The 18557-nt window shown below is 36.8% G+C and overlaps 1 protein-coding gene across 2 annotated transcripts; it reads left to right on the top strand.

Annotated features, from left to right (window-relative positions):
* The first annotated feature begins 910 nt into the window (after positions 1 to 910).
* Positions 911 to 17428, top strand: LOC149051508 (adhesion G protein-coupled receptor D1-like). Of its 2 annotated transcripts, XM_089184295.1 has the most exons (17): positions 6797 to 7584; positions 9070 to 9102; positions 9285 to 9954; positions 10265 to 10369; positions 10784 to 10871; positions 10958 to 11046; positions 11509 to 11558; positions 11727 to 11856; positions 12010 to 12125; positions 13957 to 14059; positions 14248 to 14398; positions 14865 to 14946; positions 15398 to 15464; positions 15702 to 15784; positions 16135 to 16255; positions 16768 to 16809; positions 16903 to 17428. In XM_089184295.1, the coding sequence occupies exons 6-17, from the start codon at positions 11041 to 11043 to the stop codon at positions 17038 to 17040; spliced, it is 1089 nt and encodes a 362-aa protein (XP_089040421.1). In that variant the 5' UTR covers positions 6797 to 7584; positions 9070 to 9102; positions 9285 to 9954; positions 10265 to 10369; positions 10784 to 10871; positions 10958 to 11040; the 3' UTR covers positions 17041 to 17428. The 2 variants fall into 2 exon arrangements, with proteins under 2 accessions (XP_089040419.1, XP_089040421.1); XM_089184293.1 differs by lacking the exons at positions 6797 to 7584; positions 9070 to 9102; positions 9285 to 9954; ... (1 more) ...; positions 10784 to 10871; positions 10958 to 11046 and adding exons at positions 911 to 1301; positions 5772 to 5859; positions 5943 to 6033.
* The last annotated feature ends 1129 nt before the right edge of the window (positions 17429 to 18557 follow it).

The raw sequence follows: 18557 nt of genomic DNA, 5'->3' as shown, positions 1-18557 counted from the left end.
AAATTATCCTTCGGTCCTCGTTTGACTAAAGTTTCTCGGTGAAAGAAAGACCAGATTTATCTATGCCATTGCAGCAAACAAACGAGCAAACTCTCACAACTTCTAAAGATGCACTTGAATTTACTTACAACTGCTTTCCTTGTCATTTACTGACTGAACAGAGGTATCTTTCGTACATCGATAATCGATGGAAGTGAATAATATCCATAAGATCATTGAATGATTGTCATTCATTGAAGAAAAGATTGTCGTGACAGACATTAAACTTGAGTTTGTTTGCCAAAACGGTGCCGTTGTTATTTTCTTTCAATTTTGTGCATGCGCCTTTCATCTTCTGGCTCTCTATTTGACAGGTGTCAGATTGTGACAGATACTTGTAAAAAATTGTTTCAAAACTTGCTTGAAAACCTTTTAAATCACCTTAAATATTACACAAAAATAGTTCGGTGAAGCCTCTCTCTTTAAATTGCAATACCTCGGTTTTAACTAACATTTGTCTGTCTTGATTACCGCCCTCGACCTGAGGCCTCTAGCGGTACTCAAGATTTTGGGCACAGTTTTTGCGTTTAACGAATAACATAAACTGTTAAAAATTGATACTATTATCATCATTATTATTACTGTTATTTTTATTATAATTATTTAATCTGTTTAATTTCATTTTGTTACATGTATATTTAACAATACAACATTTTCCTGTGAGCGAATCTACTGTAAACCATGTATGTATACCCAACTTACTCTAATTTACCCAAAAAGGTTTGAATAATAGTGGGTCCTAACTTGAAAAACAACCAAAAAAACAAAACAAAACACAACAAAAGGAAAGGTACTTGCGATAGTAGTCAATGCTGCTGTCTTGCAGATGACATATTATGGTTGGGACCTTCTTTGCGTTGGATTTTTTTTTTGACCATCTGGCTGTCACGATAGTTTAATCTTAAGCTTTTGTTTTTGTTTTTTCGTTATCAGTGAAAGCCCATGAATAAGTTAATAGATAACACATACCGTATTAATATGAAGTAATGCATTGCGTGATAAATTGTCGAGTCTCGAAGGAGAATTGTGGAACAGATGATAACCGCTAGTACGACCGGGATTACATATGGATAAAAACATACTGGATGAATCATAGACGCCTCTAGTGAATATATGACTTTATGTCATTGATTCATTGTGGATGGATCGATTGAGAAAAGAGTCCTCGAGTGATATTAAGAGTCTTAGAGTGAGATCAGGAGGAATGAACAGAATACACTATGGTTTCGCAAGCATAACTCATGTTGCGACGTTCCTTCTTGGTAAGAATTATCATACGCCGGTTAATATTATAACTATTTTGATTGACCCGACGTAGAGGCAACTATCAGTTTCAATTTTGTTAAATACCTTATAGTTTTGCAAGTATTTCTCATGTTGCTACCTTATTACTTGGTAAGAATTATCAAACGCTGATTAATATCACCATTGTTTCGATTCACCCGACGTAGAGGTAACTATCAATTTTAAAGTTTGTTAATGGTTTCTTGGAACGTCAAACGAAGAAAACGGGGGCTTCACTTTATAATTTCCTCTGTCAAATTATGTCAATACTGACAAAAACTACACTCTTAATTTAAAACTCATTTAACTACAAAATGAAATATGCAAATATGTTGGAACATTTGTGTTTTTATAGATCGGTACTGCCCTTAAAATTCAATTAATGATGAAAGGCAGAGTCAAAATATTTGAAAAAGAAAATATAATTTTCAGTGTTTTGCTAACGAGCAAAGCAGACATGCTACCAAAGCGGAGCTTTCAGTAGTTCATTAAGTCAAAAACACCTCTACAAAGAGGATACAACGCTACCTAAATATCGTTTAGAAGTGTACTCGGTTGATCGCCGTTATTATTCCGCGAGACGTGAGAGGGTCTTCGAAAAGGCGAGGCTACATTTCCTTAGGGTGACGCCATCGATTTGAAACACACGATTTCATTATTTTAAAAGCAGTCGGTATAATTTTCGTTCACTTTTCAGAATAACAAAGTACTGTAGAAAAGTGTCGTGAACTGCGTCAACCAGATGTTGTCAGTCGAGCTTCTAAATGTCAGCTAAAAAATATGCAACTTAATAAAAGGTACAGTCCTACAGTGCTTTTGGGTCGAAAGGATTTCCTCATGATGATTACAAAAAAAAAGGCTTGGAAACAAGACTCGTTTTTCTCATGGCAATAGACGCATCAAATAAGCTTTATTGCTTAAACACGTGCTATCTAAATACGTGAGGCTTAATTCAAAGTCAAGATGATGAGCATCTTGGATGTAAATAAAATTTGAAATTTGCACAAACTATGCAATCAATGCATTGGCTTTCTTCCACGTTATCATTTTGATGCTACATTTTTAATATGAAATTAGTCCTCAAAACCACTATTCGAGGATTTATGCGTAACTTAAAGAAGAAGTTTCGATAACTATATTTTCAGGTGTTGCATTAATTCTCATTAATAAAATAGGTCATTGTTAGCCAAGAATAGCAACAATATGGAAAACACGTAAATCAAACCGAGATTAAAGGCTTCATGACACTTCAGCGTAGCTTCAAATAAAATCTCTCAGACTAATAACTCATTCTACCGCAACAGTAGTATATAACATTTGCTGTTTCATAGTTTGTCAGCTTTTTCCTTTATCAGCCGATTATTTGTTATTTTTTGTTTAATTTGTTTTTTTCTACATAATAATTTCGTTATTCCTATTATATTTATTGCGTTCGAGAGAACGCACACTCTCCGTGTTGCTTCTTTCTGGATGATGTGCAATTTCATGGATTGGGCACCATCTTGGACTGGCTGACCACTAACCTCGATTTAGATGAAGCCCTTGCTATGTGGATGCCATGGGACGATATGTAGATGAATTGTAACCAATCAACCATTCGAAATGAGTTACTACAGAACGGAATTGTGCGCCACGCAACCATTAGATATTCGTAGGTTTGATTACACCCTGGATTTTTGTTACGCAGACACAAAATTCTCATTTCTAAGTTAGACTGATGGCTCCTTAGTATTCAATGATTGTTACTAGTTATGACTGGTATCCTTCTAATTTAAGGTTACAGTTTTTTTTTTCCTTTCATATCTTTCAGTTGTTCAAAGCGGCTGGGTTATGGCAGAACGAAGTAAGTGCACCGTTATCAGCTAGCTTGAGCAAAGTTAAAAAAAAATGAATAAACAAGATAAATCTCAAGTGGGTTAATAGGCTGTTCAATTAATTCCACTTTATCTAATAGCAAAGTGTTCATTTACCTTCTTTCGTTGCCATGTTTATTTTCCTGCAGATGATGAGTGTGGAGCTGCCCCGTTCTTGAAGCAAAGTGACTGTCGTGATTCCAACTGCGATGGACTCCTCAAGGGTAAATGGCACAAGATAAAATGCTTTCCGTTTTCCATCAGCGTTCGCAGAAGTCTGTGCTCTAAATGGTGCCATGAAGGAGGGACATCCACTCAGTCTTGGTATAGTGCACTTCATAAATTTTCTTTAAATCGAATCTGTTGCAAGAATGGCGACAGAAAACTCTTCTTTGAAGTAGTACACTGCAGATCTTTCGAGTTTATCATCAAATCGATAGCCCCAGGTAAGTGTCTCTTCGGTACTTTTCTTGTTTGATCTTATTATTATTATTATTATTATTAATAATATTATTATTATTATTGTTATTATTATCATCATTATTATTATCATTATCATTACTATTATCAGAATCCTGATAAGTTTTTTGGAGATCGTAATTCTTTTATGCTTTTTGCATATGGAGAAGCCATGGGGGGAAAAAGGCCTTAAAAACTTCAATTTCGTCCGCATTTAGCATAACAATAACTGCTTAACGATGCTAGTTATGTACTGTGTTTTTGCAACACCTATAAGTCGAAAGAAGTTAAGAAGACTGCAAGTTATCTCATGATAGGCGTTATGCTTTGCTTACAATGTTAGCTTATGCCCAATGTCTACAGGCTACTCAAACGTCTACAGCAAAACAGTGTAATTTGCATTTTAGTAGAAGTGGTCGAACCCCTTTGAAATTCCCATTGTAAAGTACGAATATCACTTAACATCAGTCCTTTCGTATGATATAATTTTGATTTTACGCTTCCTATCTCCTTGGCTTTTATTTCAGAAGCAACTAGAGTAACAGTCGTTACAACTCAACCAACCCATCATCCTACGGTAGGATATTTGATCGATTTTCTATGAGATTCTTGGTTTCAAAATAAATTTTACACGTAACCATAACAGTTCAAATTATTTTCTTTTTGCCGCAGAATGAAAGCTATCCATGTAATGTCCTTAATTCCGAAAACAACAGCTCACCGGTATATGGTGGTGTGCCGATAGATATACTGTTTATCTCACCTTCCATTCTGCCTGTTAGTTTGTATTTTAATTTAATTTACTTCTGATTGCTTGGTTTGTGTTTGTTTGCTGGTTTGTTCGTTTATTTTGTTTGTTTGCTTGATTGGTTGGTTTGCTGCCTGATTAGTTACAAGTTTGCCATGTATAGGGATTGACTTTTTTCCTCAGTTTTGGGCCGTTTCTCTCATACAATAGCGGGAAGTCACGATATACGCTAAAAGAAATCGTTTAGCTAAAGGGAAGTCTTGTTGACTTGAGGATGTTTCAGGTCTGTTATTTCATCTGCTAACTGTCCTCAAAAGTAAGTTAGTATCAGTTGTAAAAACTCCTGAAATCTACTAACTCTACCTCTTTTCATCTAGCGTGAAAAGCAACGATTTAAAACTTTTATCCAAAGGATACGGTCATCATATTCATCAAATGATCAAAAACTGGAGGACACTGTTTTTGCTGCGTTTACCTTTGAAGACTTTGTATTTAGCTCTGCCAGAAAGTGGTGGAACGTTAAAAATCCCGAATTTATTGATGTCGATGAAGATCTGGGTAAGTGCAAAAGAGCCTTTCCTCTTTCTGTCGGATCGTTTTGTAAGGCAAGCATTAGAAGGAAAAGTCTAATCGTTTTTTGTGTGCAGTATCATAAACATAAATCGTTGCTTCCAATTCTTTAATCTGAGAAATAATTGCGTGCAAAATCATAAGCTAGAGGAAATGCAATTGAATAAATTCTAGTCATGCGCGTCATTGCCTTTGCTGAGCATATACATGCAGTTGCACTCCGTGAGCGAGTGAAAATATATGTCAACGCTGTAGCGTTTGCCTCATATATTTCGCTTTTTTTAATCAATATAGCCTTTCGGGTTAGAAGCAATGTCCTCCATAAAGAAGATGACTTTCTGTTTAATGGCAGCAATGGGGAGAACTTTCTTAAGATTCCCCTGACTAATCTGGATCGAGGTAAAAACCCTTCTATGTTTTGAGTCAGTCTTGTTTCAAGATGATTGCCCATATTTTCTTGGCAAACTCTTCAGTGGAAATAGCTTCATTCCGAAGTGCATCACCAAATTTGCAATATGCACGTGGTGTGCACTTAATACATCCAGTTCCTGTTTTCTTTTTCTCTTTTCCCCTTTTTCACTCCATCTAAGTCCAAATCGGTTTCTGTTTCGAGATTTCTCGAGTTTCTTTCCTTTTTTTTTTTTGGGCGTCATTACGGAGAAACTTAATGCTTTTTCAAAATTTTGAACATTGCGCTTTTTCATTATTCACTTGTCTGTAACGGCATTAATGCCCGTACATTTATGGTCGGTTTCTTTGAAAAAAAATACATTTTTTGAAACTGAAATAAATGAAATTCTCATTTCCCATTTAAACAGATTCCATAGTACTTGGGCTGGAATACATCCATCTTTCTGAATCTTTTTCAAACTATTCAGCTGACACTGAGGGAGGCAACAAAACTAAGTAAGTATATTTTATTTTTACGACTGAAAACGAAATATAAAAAAAACTGCTGTGTTGTGATGATTTAATTTTCTTTATTTCAGGATACTTGACAGTGTAATTATGTCCGCCGTAATAGACCCTCCACCCGAGGTTCTACTAGAAAACATCACACTGGTTTTTAAGAACATGAAGGTGTTTACGTCTTTTTTTCGTTATCTGTTTACTTATCCATTTTAATTTCATTGGCGTTTGCCAGTTATTTTGTTTGCTTGTTTCATGAAAGGGGAGCACCGACAGTTTATTCATCTCCCATGTGGGTTACTCTACTGTCGTCTTCTTCTCGCCAATTTCCAAATTTCGTCACCTTGAAGCGGCGGTCTTTCGCAGTTTCTCAACAGTTGTATCTGACACTTGAGGAATTCGAATTAAAGAACAAATCAACAAATTCGTTTTTTTCTGAATAACAAATTAAGACCTCATTACTGGAGTGGTCCCAGAGACCTTCATGTTAAGAATTACTATTTAACCTGAAGGGTTACATTGATATTCTATAACTATGACGCCTAACTAGTCAGTCTGTAATGACCAAAGTACCAAATTTTATTCTTTAATTTTGATATTCTCCACACTTTGCTTAGTTCATAATCTGATATTTCAACGTAAATTATCGAGAATGCGCCTTTCGATCACTTCTGTTTTTTTTTGTAAGTCATGCAAGCGCGCAAGCGTTGCAACCGATAACGTTTACGTAACGTTTAATGACAAGTCGGCATCTATTTTCCACTCAGTTGTTATCAAAACCTAAAATCCTCAACTTAGAACGTAAACGAACGAAGTTTAACGGTGAAAAGGAGATCTTGATCAATTTTCAGAATTATGCAAGCGATCTTTGACACAAGCGCAATTGAGCAACTACATGGATTTGCGTTGTTTTTAAGATGTTGGTGGACGGAAGTTAGAGATATACCTGCGGGTTTAATTTTAGGTAATCTGTGATCTCATCGGTGTATAAACTTTGAACTGGTATGCTTTTTCAGCCCGATTAACGCCTGCATTTTGAGAATTCTTTCGTACAAATTAGTGAATTTTTTGATACACAAAGTAAGGTCGAAGAGAAGGGTCTCCTAATCACGCTGGTATGAAAAAATGTTTCAGCTGAAGTTTCTATACTTTGTCTGTGAACTAATTGAATACATCTTGTAATTTGTAGCTAGATAGTATTCCGCGAGCTATATTATTGCAGTCGCTGCGCTCTGAACAAAATCTGTGAAATTTACACTTTCGATCGCTGTCCACTGAAGTGGTCTGGCCAAACATACTTTCTGGCTTGTGGCGACGCAAGAAAAGAGAATTAGAGAACAGCTAAACTATTTTGGAAAAATGTGTCTTAAACCCTTTTCATGGGCAAAAAATTTAAATTAAACTTTATTTTGTTTTTTGTTTTTTTGTTTTTTCCGACGGGAAGTCGAGAGGACCGTCCTTAGCGAGAGCGGCACGAAAAATTATTCATTTACCACTTGTTTGTTCGCTAAAACATCAGATAAATATTACAAAATAAACTACACAGCTGGAAATATCTGATGCAAAATTGGATCTGCTCCATACATCATTAAAATAGATTGAGGAAAGAAAAGCTTTCCTCTCACGTTTGGGTCTCCGCGGTGCATCTCAAGCTTGGAATGATGAAAGCGCTTTGGTATGCGTTAGGAGTTAGTTCAGTTTATTTCATGACGGTCGATTTAGGTGAGTATATTATCATCTTTAACTTGACTTCTCTACTTTCTAATTAGCGCCCCTAGCTAAAAGCTCATCGACAGGAAGCTGTTCTTTACGGTTCAAATCCTTCAAAACCGAAAAAAGATAATAAATGAATGGATCACATTTAGAGAGATATGCGTATTTCCTGCAGTTTTGCGTATATATTTTTCATATATTTCCTTTCATATATTCCTTAAACGGAAAACATTTGTGATCAGTTGTCCATCCGAAGTTGCGTATACCACTAATGTGGACAACTTTGGTAAAAAAAACACAATACAAACAACCGACTTTTTTCGATTTAAATAAAAACCAGTAGATTTTAGTTAATTATTGTTGCCTTTGGGATTAAAAAGTAAAATTTATAAAACCGATTTATGTCATAGATACTGACGCGTAATGATATACCACACGACTAATATTACATAGAATTCATGTCAAATTATTTTGCATTTTGAACTTCTCGTCTCATCCCTTATGTCATGTATATTATTGAATTCAAATTGGATTTGTTTCACGACTGCTTGAATTGTCGGATGCGTTTCCTAGTTGCAAAGACTTATTTTGCATGAGATGCATTTACACCTGGTTCAAAACCGTTGTTTTTGAGTAGTCATCGATTAACAGAGGAACCCTACTTACATTTTGCGACATTTCCTTCGCATGACAGATATGCCTTAATTTAGCATTATGTTAATTTTTAAAAGATGTCAACATCACGAACAAATGTCGGCAAAAAGTGTCTGTCAGCTTTTACTTTGGAAATGAAGAGAAAATTAAAATATTTGAAGAATAAAATGGGAATAGCAGACCCTTGGAGATATTCTAAGTATCACGATTTAACCTGACTGAATCAGTTTCAATCTCAGGCTTTTCTCTCAAGGGAGAAGTATTCTTCTAAAACCATCCTCTCCTGTTTCCAAACTGTCACTTCAAAACTTCACCTCGAATGACTTGTTTGACTTCGCAATCTTCCGTATTCTTGGAATTTTTTTTTAATTTTAAGAGTTTAAGATTTCTATTACATCAGTTTCTTGCGTTTGAGAGAATGCGTACTGTCTGTGTTGCTTCTTTGTGGATGCCGTGCAATTATCAGGGATTAGGCACCATCTTGGACTGGCTGACCTCCAACCTCGATTTCATGCGAAAGCTTTGAATCCCGCGTGCTGTGGCTAGATGACCCGCGATTTGACTCCCATTGATCTAGATGCCATGGGACGAGTGTAGACGAACTGTAACCAGTTAACCATTCGAAATGAATTACTTTAGATCGGATCTGTGCGTCACGCAACCATTAGATATTCGTAGGTTTGATTACACCCTGGATTTTTGTTACGCAGAGAAAAAAAAATTATCATTTCTAATTATAAGCTAGACTGATGGCTCTTTAGTGGTGAATGATTATTACCAGTTGTTATTGGTGCCCTTTTAATCCAAGGTAACGGCTTTTTTTCCTTTCTTATTCCGCAGTTGTTCAAAGGGGCTGAGCAATGGCAGAACGAAGTAAGTGCCCATTATCAGCTAGCTTGAGCAAAGTTGAAAAAAAAAGATGAAAAAAAAGATGAATGACCAAAACAAATCTCAAGTGGGTGGATGGGCTGTAAACTATTTATTTTATTCCGCTTTGTTTAAAAAAAGGGGGGGTTAATTTACTCTCTTTCGCTGCAAAATTTATTTTCTTGCAGATGATAAGTGTGTAAATGCCCCGTTCTTGAAGCAGAGTGAATGTAGTGGTTCCATATGCAAAGAGCGTCTTAAGAGTAAATGGCAGAGAATAAAATGCTTACCGTTTTCCACCAGCGGTCGCAAAGGTCTATGCTCTAAATGGTGCCATGAAGGAGGGACATCGACTCAGTCTTGCTATGATGCATTTCATAGATTTTCTTCAGAACAAATCTTTTTCAAGAACGTCAACGAAAACTTCACATTTGAAGTAGGATACTGCAGATCCTTCGAATTTATCATTAGGTTAGAAAGGGTGTCCTCGAGTAAGTATTTCCCTTCCTTTTTCTGAGTGATCCTTTCTACCTCATTTTTTCTTATTATCATTCTTCTTCTTGTTATTATTACTTTATTATTGTTATTGTCATCACTATAACAAAGGAATTAAAAGACCAGAAGTTACAATTCAACCACCCATAAATTTAACCATCAATGATGCAAAACAGCAGTTTAGAACTTCAATCCAAAGCATTTGGTCCAACAATTCAAGTGGGGGCACAAATTCAACACAGGATCAAAAACTGGAGGATACTGTCTTTGCTGCGTTCATCTTTGAATACTTTATATTAAGCACTGCCAGAAAGCGGCTGCACGTTACAAATCCCGAATTTATTGATGTGGATGAAGATCTGAGTAAGTGCAAAATAGTCTTTCCTCTTTTTTTTCGGAAATGAGCTTCATCATGTACGTGTTTAGGCAAGCAATGCGTTTACGTTAAGAGCCAGCACCACTATCCTGTTCATCAACTAAAACGAAGAAAAGTTCTGATATCTCTTCGTGTGCAGTATCAGAAGCGTTAACTCTGGCTTGCAATTTTATAATGTGCATATTACATAGTGATAAGTTGGAGGAAATGCAACTGAATAAATTCTAGTCATGCTGGCCATTGCCTGAACTAAGCTGTTGCATTTGGATCACATATTTTGCTTTCTTATCAATATAGACTTTCGAGTTAGACGCAATGTCCTCCAGAGAGGAGATGACTTCCTGTTTAATGGAAGCAATCGCGGGAACTTTATTAAGATTCCCTCAGCTAATCTGGATCGAGGTAAAAACCCTTCCTTGGTTTAAGTAAGTTTATTTCAAGACAATTGCCCATAATTTCTTGGTCAACCCATCAGCGGAAATGGCTTCATTCCGACGTGCAATACCGAATTTGCAATATGCATTAGCGTGCACTTAATACAGTGAGTTCTTGTTTTCTTTTTTTCCTTTTTCCCTCCATCTTAGTCCAAATCGATTTCTGTTTTGAAATTTCTCAAGCCTCTTTCTTTTCCTTTCTTTTCTCTTTTTTAGGTTTCATTACGAAGAAACTTTATGGTTTTTGACAAATGTTGAATAATGATTAAGCTGTCTGTAATTACTTTAGTGCCCAGAGCATTTAAAACCCATGGTCATTTTTCAAAAAAATTGCATCTTTGGGAACAGAAATAAATACATTTCTCGTTTCTCTTTTAAACAGACTCTACAGTACTTGGGCTCGAATACAACAACCTTTCTGAGCTTATATCAAACTATTCATCTGACACTAAGAGAGACAACACAACAAAGTATGTGTATTTTATTTTGATAATTGAAAATGAAATATAAAAAAGGCATTTTACTATTTTTGATCATTCAATCTGTTTTATTTCAGGATACTTGACAGTGTAATTATGTCTGCCGTAACAAACCCTCCGCTCTGTTCTACCAGAAAACATCACGTTGGTTTTTAAGAACATGCAGGTAATTCTTATTGAATTGGAGTTTTCTTGTTTGTTTTTTGGTTTGTTTCACGAAAGGGAAACACCAGTAGTCCATTCATTCCTCATTTGGGTGAATATGTTGTCATCTTTCCCCTCAGTTCAAACTAAGATTTGATGATTGGCCCGTAATTTGAAACCTTCAAATTATGTACATTCAGCAGATTCACCCAAATTCCTCATTTGGAGGGGGGGGGGGCGCTATCAGACACTGGCAGCCCTCCTCGATTTTACATCGAAGACCCGAGGAATTCGAATCAAAAAACAAATTAACAAATTCGTTTTTGCTGAATAACAAATTTAGACCTCATTTATGGAGTGGTCCCACAGACCTCCATGTTGAGAATTACTTTCTAACTTGGAGGGTTATATTAATATTCTAGTAAGGCATCACTGAGGTATATTACTCTTTGAATCACAACACTTGATTTTTTTTTTCCAAAAGGTGAATCGTAAAAAAAGAACATGTGTATTCTGGAGCTTCTCGGAAGAAAAGTAAGCACCACAGTAACATAAACTTTATAACCAGCGTGAATTATTACACTTTTTCATCTGAAAGAAAGCTAAAAGTATCAGAAATCACTTTAGTGCAATTAGTAGAGGGGGTTTCCAATCGAATGAGTTATTTTTAATCCTTTCTACTTATCAAATTATTTTTTCAAGCTTTGGGAGTTGGTCAAGTGAAGGATGTCAAACAAAGTTGATATCCGATCATTACACGCAATGTGTTTGCAATCATCTCACCCACTTCGCTGTGCTCATGGATTTCACCGACAATGCTGATGATGGGAAGGTGAATATTTTTTTCCCTTCAAAATAGAATCATATGAATCTAAAAAAAGGTACATAGAAGCTTAAAAAGTTTGGCATTTATTTGTATTTGTTAATATAGACATTTCCTTTGATGCAAATAAAATAAGTATGACGTTTACGGTTTTTCAATCAGGATAAAACTCTTTCGTCATATGAGCATCACAAAATACTGACACTCCTCACTCGAGTGGGGATGGCTTTATCTCTCATTGGAGTCATAATCACAATTATCAGCTATCTTCAGCTCACGTAAGTACACTTAATTAGCACTGATATCTAACATTACGACTCTAGCCCGGATTATTTGTGACTTTCTGAAATGGGTGACACCGCTGGATTTTTTACCTCGAAGACTCGGTTTATTCCTTTGGGCATTGCATGACAGGACGGAAAACGCGTGGACTGTAATTACCTCCCGTTGTCCCATATAAAGCCTTAGGGCCTCTTCATATGAGCCCGGTAACCGGGCTGGCCCGGTTACCGGGACGAATTTTGTCGTCTGTTCATATGGGAAATTTCAGCCCGGTTACCGGGATGAAAAAGAGTCGAAAAGGGCGCGAAACGTGGACTGAGGCCCTGGGAACGAGTTTGAGCATGCGTAGTTGAAAAATTTTCATCCCGGTAACCGGGCTGGAGTGTTCATATGGGAAAATATTTCATCCCGGTTACCGAGATCTCGGTTTCTACAACCGAGATGTCGGTAACCGGGCTGGCCCGCCTTCTCATATGAACACATCGAAATTTTTACAAAGGAAATAGGAGTGAGGCGAGATCTCGGTAACCGGGCTAGCCCGGTCAACCGGGCTCATATGAAGAGGCCCTTAGAAAACTTTTCTAAGGCTTTGTATGGAACAACGGGAGGTACTTACAGTGCATGCATTATCCGTCCTGTCATGTTCGGTGGCTGCCGAAAACGTGTCGAATAATTTCGGTTTTATTCGTTTCGAAAAAGGTGAGATATTTTGGAAGAAGACCAAAGGAACTGCGGAATGTACTTCAAAAGACTTGGACAATAGTGTAATTAAGCTACCTTGCGTGAACAGACTTGTGATCTTGTATCCTTTTGTTTACATTGTCTTGAGATGAATGAACTCGAGATCGAATAAATGCAATCATTTGAATGGATTTAGTTTCTATTCACGGTGTATTTTTAGCCTTAATATGTTTTTAGGATTAGAGAGCGTCGCAAAAGAATTAAAAATGGATCTTGGACGAGTTGTTGTAATCACTGCGAAGAACAAAAGCGAAAATAGTTTATCATTTCGAGCGCCGATCGTTTTGTTTTGATCCGAATGAGTGCACTTGAATTAAACTACTTCTTTATTATGTAAATATTGCGTGTCATAAATAGTGCTCGTGTTCACGCGCTGACGGTTCATTCTTTCACAACTTTCGTCTTGTTCGAATGAACTTGTTGTGACCTGACCGTGTTGTTTATTGTCGCGATGGAGTTTAGTGTTGGCGATTCTGTCGAAGTTGTCGATCAGTTAGGAATTTGGACAAAAGCGAAAGTTGTCAGCAAATCGGACAACGCAATTGTTGTAAATTTTCCACCGTTCATCTGTTAACAAAAGAAAAATACCTCACCTACATCAAAGAAGTTGCGCTCTTCACGATCTTCGGAAGCATGCCGGCATGTCGGCATGTCGGCAAACTCATCGGAATGAATAAGTAATGAGAAAGAACAATAGCCTAAATATATGAATACGTAACAACCTCAATTTTTGAGGTTCACATTTAATCCGCTATGGAGTTGTAATGAACTGTATTGTGGAAAATTAACTATACCTAAAAGGATGGAAAATAAGCCATCAAATCAGTTCTGGATCGCTGTCAGTACAGACTGCTCGTGTCATGAAAAGAAATCAAACGTTTTGAGATGATCTCTCTTAAAAAAATGATATTTTAATAGAAACTTTCTGGTCAGTATTCTTTTATCCATTCGCTATTCACTAATTAATTCATGTAAAAATTGTATTATGCCAGCATAATTATTCCTTTTAATTGTCTTTTTGACCTTGGCTTTTTTCTGACTGCTAAATCAATTTCATTTCGTTACCATTTATTGACTTGTTTGTAGAGACAGAAATTTACCTTTGTGTCACATACGAGTTAGTCTGACATCCTGCATTGGAGCAGGACATATCATCTTTTTCGCTGGAATCGACTCCACTGGAAACCAGGTGACTCTTTGATCTCCTACTTTCGTGTTGCTTATTTAAGGTTTTGTATGTTTTCTATATTATAGTTTTGCCTTGTTCATTCTGTTTACTTTGGTTTTTGTTTCTTTCTGTTTTTCGGATTATTATTTCGGCAAATACCATTTGAAGGGAAAATTATGACATTTTTACGGATTACCTATTTCTTGCAGGCTGCTTGTGTAGCTGTGGCAGCTCTTATGCAGTATTTCCTGATGGCCAGTTTTTGCTGGATGCTTGTCGAGGGGATTTATATCTATTTATTTGTTGTAAAGGTTTACAACATTAGCGATAAAATACATCGCTATCATGGTTTTTGCTGGGGTGAGGAGGATTGTGAAGAAATGCGAAAAATGGGATAGGACTTGAAGAAATACTTGAGGAAATATCTTAAAATGACTTTGTTTTTTAATTCTTCAAATGAACACACGCATTTTTTGGAAACCATTGGATCGTCTCGAGTTGTACCTGAGTTAATCGTAAAATATTCCCGGTGCTCATTAGAGTTAGTTACAAATGCAAATTTTGGTTGGCTGAAGTCATGCAGCTATGTCTAATTTGCGGTGTTTTAGTAATTTCATACCCACAACCAAAAGGTTTCAAGAGTTAACAACATAAAAAATCACATTGAAAATTGATATAATCGCGTAACAACTTACCGTCGGTCGTTCATTAAAATCATTAACTTCTACAGTCATCTGCTTTGGCAAATGTAATAACACTAGAACTTGATTATTTTTGCTGTAATGTCTTACTTAAACTGGCAGTCTTTCATCATTACTTTCCTCAGGACTGCCTGCAATCATAGTTGCTCTATCTCTGCCAATCGCTGCTGGAAATGACGGAATCGAAACTTTTGTCAATGGTCAAAAGTAAGTTTTAAAGTTTGTTTATTTTATCAACTCTATAAAAAATGGTGGAAACCGATTTTATGAACCTGAAAAAAAAGTGGGAAAGGGGGAAGGTAAAGGAGAAAGAGCCTTGGTTCCCTAGTGTGACCTTCCCTTTTCCCTGACTCCTATATTTTGTAAACCAGGACTCTAGGGAATGCAAGGGCTTAATAACAGAAACCTGCAGCCCTTTTAACTGGCCTCAGGCACCAGGCACCAGGCACGCCCTTCTTTCAAGCTGCAAGCTGTGGATCTCTCCATGTATTACAGTAGTAGTAATGGAAGAGTTTTTCAAAGTAATATAAAGGCAACATGCTGCCTCAAAAATGGGTTTCGATCGGACATTCTACCATGAAACACCTTTAAATGCTGCTATCGACGTAGAAAACAAATTTAAACTTTGTTCCCCTGTGCCTTTTTTTCTAATTCTAAGCTGCTGGATGTCCTCCTCTGATAATATCATCTGGATATTTGTTTCCTTTGTTGGACTGATCGCAATTGTAAGTGGCGACAGATTGAATTTCTTCGATGGATACCAGTTTAGTCATCTGAAAATAGTTGTTTCAACGTTGATTAGAACAACATTTTTTCGATAATTTCTATTCTCTTGATGAGTCTTTGATTTTCCTCTTTAAAAACTTACAACAGAAGCTAGTGCAATAAAAAATATCCGACGGTTCATTTTTTCCCTCTTCATCTTCTCCATCTTCTTTTGTTTTCCTTTTTAATAACTGAAGATTAACATTATGATCCTCGTGCGAGTTATCAAGGAATTGACAGCAAACCAACAGGTGAAGGAGAGCCAAACTGAGCAGATCAGGTGGGATTATTCGTGTTACTTCTCCCTAAATGCCTCCATAATGTCAATTTTTTTTTTCTTTAAAGCGCTTCAACTTTAAATAATCTCGTATAATAGCTTGTTACAAAGAAAAACTGGCCTGAACAGGCTTGACAGGCTTTGAATGACGCCCTAGCACATAAAATGTAGTGCGTTTTCGATGGAAGACTTTCAAAGTGTTTCTTTTGTCACTCCCGACATATATCTCAAGTATTCATTACCTTCAATTTAAGAGTTTTCAATCTTTCCTTATTTCAGCTTGTGGGAAAAAGATTAAGAATTTAGATGAACGCGTGTGTTTTCAAAGTGACTCTTCATTTTGTCTCTTCCAGGCTCGGTGTCCGTGCATGCGTGGTGTTGGCTCCATTGCTGGGTGTCACGTGGCTGATTGGCTTCCTTGTGCCGTTACACATCGCCTTCTCCTACATTTTTGTAATCCTTAATTCCACTCAGGTAACGTCGTCTAAAACCTTAAAGGTTTGTTCAAGCATTTGGTCGCTCATGGGTAGAGATAAGAGCGTACTTACAACGTGATAAGCGTCAGAAATACTGAAAAGTTTCTCCATATCCCAGGATAATTCAGAATAACTTTTAGACACCAGACCCGTAACCCTCCGTAAATAAGCCGACTCGAGACCGTTTAAACCTTTCTTTTGCACTAGTATTTCCGTCTTTAAAGCCTTAGCTCTGCTTAATTATGATATTGGAGTCACCATGAATCGATTACATCTGACGGATAGAATTGTATTCGGGAAAATAAGCCTCAGATAAGTAAACGATCATAGCTAATAAGGAAAGGAGACCTTCAGCTGAGTTGTTCTAAAAGACACAACCCTACATTCACGACAAAAAAAAAAAAAGGCAAAACAATTTCAAAAAGAGAAGAAAGCTTCTTTCATTTCTGCGTCTATTTGCTCATTTGTTTACCTATTAACCGATAAAGTTATATCTATATTTTTTTAAAGGGATTATTCATTTTCTTCTTTCACTCCTTGGGAAATAGTGAGGTAAATATGAACTTTGAGTCTTCGCATTTCATATCAAGAAAAGCTGGTTACATATAATGAGTGCCTCTTATTTGAATTCTAATCCCTATCTAGATAAGGGGGCGTTTCAAAAGAAGAGTCCAAAAATTCCACCCAAGTGCATTTAATCAAAGGCCAGGTGACAATAGGCAAAACTCTCAAGCCCGTCAAAGTCACAATGATACTGGAATTCCTGCGCGGGATCGAGAGTAATCAAGGGACTTTGAACTTTTGTCTTGCCTATGGAATGGGAACATACTAAATGCATTTATAGCCAGCATCACTTCTGTTGCTTAGGCCTTAGCTGATTCAAGTTGATTCAAGTTGTGTTTATGCTTTTTTTTTTTTTTTTTTTTGTCCAGCTGTCGAGTCTTTTTCTTAACCCCAGGCTTAGCTAGGTTGATGATATTTAACCACACTTACGTGGCATCGTTGGCATTATATGGAATAATTATTTGTTTTAGAATCAAATTGCCCGAGAATACCAGTTTATGATATACTGATTAATCATTTAACCAGTAATTAGGTCTGAACCGTAGGAATCAATTTAGGTGCAATGAATATTTATTAGGTATGCAAATAAAGTTTGTAGTATATAACAGTTAACTTTATAATGAAGACTTTACTAAACTACAACATTTCTGAGCTGATGAAGAGAACATAAAAACAACCCTACACAAACCACATACCTAGGGACCGATCATCGTTTATCGTCAGGGAAAGGAGGGGGCGGGGTGCGTTGGATGTGTCACTATAAGATTGTGTCCCTATAAGGTTTACCTAAGGCTTGATAGCCTGCTTGTAGCCGTACCCTCCCCTGATGGTGAAACGGAAGCGAGGGAACGTCTACGCAAACCTGACACTAATCGTGTTCCGCGACGTCACTCTAATGTATGCAAAAATTTTGTCTCTTCATAACGTTTTTTTGCGAAGTGACACGTGTTGGCGAGAAGGTTATCGAGATAAACAATAACATTGAAGTGAATTCATTCTCCATTTTCGGGTAAATTTTCAATTCAGCGTCCGAGTTCAAATGTATAATATGTTTTAAGGATATAGAAAAAGATTATGAGCGATTTTTGGTATAGAGTAAGAAGAGGACGATGTGGATTAGCATCGCGTTAACGAAACTAGATTTCAACGCGCACGCGGTTTCTGCTTGCATTCGTAAACAGTGCCACGGTCGTCGAAAAGAGTTAGATTATTTGTCACAGAATCTCAAGGATTTCATGGATTTCTATAAGAGATAGTTACGCTGCAAGCGTGAAGAAAGAGCGACTCTTTTCCCATTCCAAAGAATCGCTGCAAGGAACAACTAGTTTTAATTTAGCTTCGCAGTACCGTTCGCAAAGAGACCCAAAGTTGAAGGCGGACAATCCCCTCGGCCCTAGTACATTAAGATAGTGCACCTGGTCTTCTGTGAGAGCTTTAACGTACGGCACAATAAATATTGTGACCGCTTTCTTCTAGAGAGGAGAGGCGATCGATCACTGGCGCTGCTTGATATAATAAAGATTTTTCATAGCCAATTGGTAACAAAAAGAAGACATCGTTACTTTCGAAAAACTTAACATCTATTGCTTTCTGATGTTCTTCTTGAAATGTTTCTATCCCAAAATTCGCGTAAACTTGCCTTAAAACTTCGCACGAGATGCCCAACCCCACTAACGGGGAAGTTGATTTTAATTCGTGGATATACGAGGTAAATGAAAGAGAAATTAAGGAACTCG

This window comes from Pocillopora damicornis, chromosome 1 (genome assembly GCF_964200805.1).
Source record: "Pocillopora damicornis chromosome 1, jaPocDami1.2, whole genome shotgun sequence".
Classification (NCBI taxonomy): Eukaryota; Metazoa; Cnidaria; class Anthozoa; order Scleractinia; family Pocilloporidae; genus Pocillopora; species Pocillopora damicornis.
This window is presented reverse-complemented; position numbering and strand designations above follow the sequence as displayed.

What these genes read in the sequence shown, in the direction of transcription:
- LOC149051508 (XM_089184293.1), top strand. Translation starts at nt 1,181, where the DNA reads ATGGATCGATTGAGAAAAGAGTCCTCGAGTGATATTAAGAGTCTTAGA. An exon ending in TCGACTCCACTGGAAACCAG is followed by an intron (nt 14,060 to 14,247) that starts GTGACTCTTTGA and finishes TATTTCTTGCAG; the next exon opens with GCTGCTTGTGTAGCTGTGGC. An exon ending in TTGTTGGACTGATCGCAATT is followed by an intron (nt 15,465 to 15,701) that starts GTAAGTGGCGAC and finishes TAATAACTGAAG; the next exon opens with ATTAACATTATGATCCTCGT.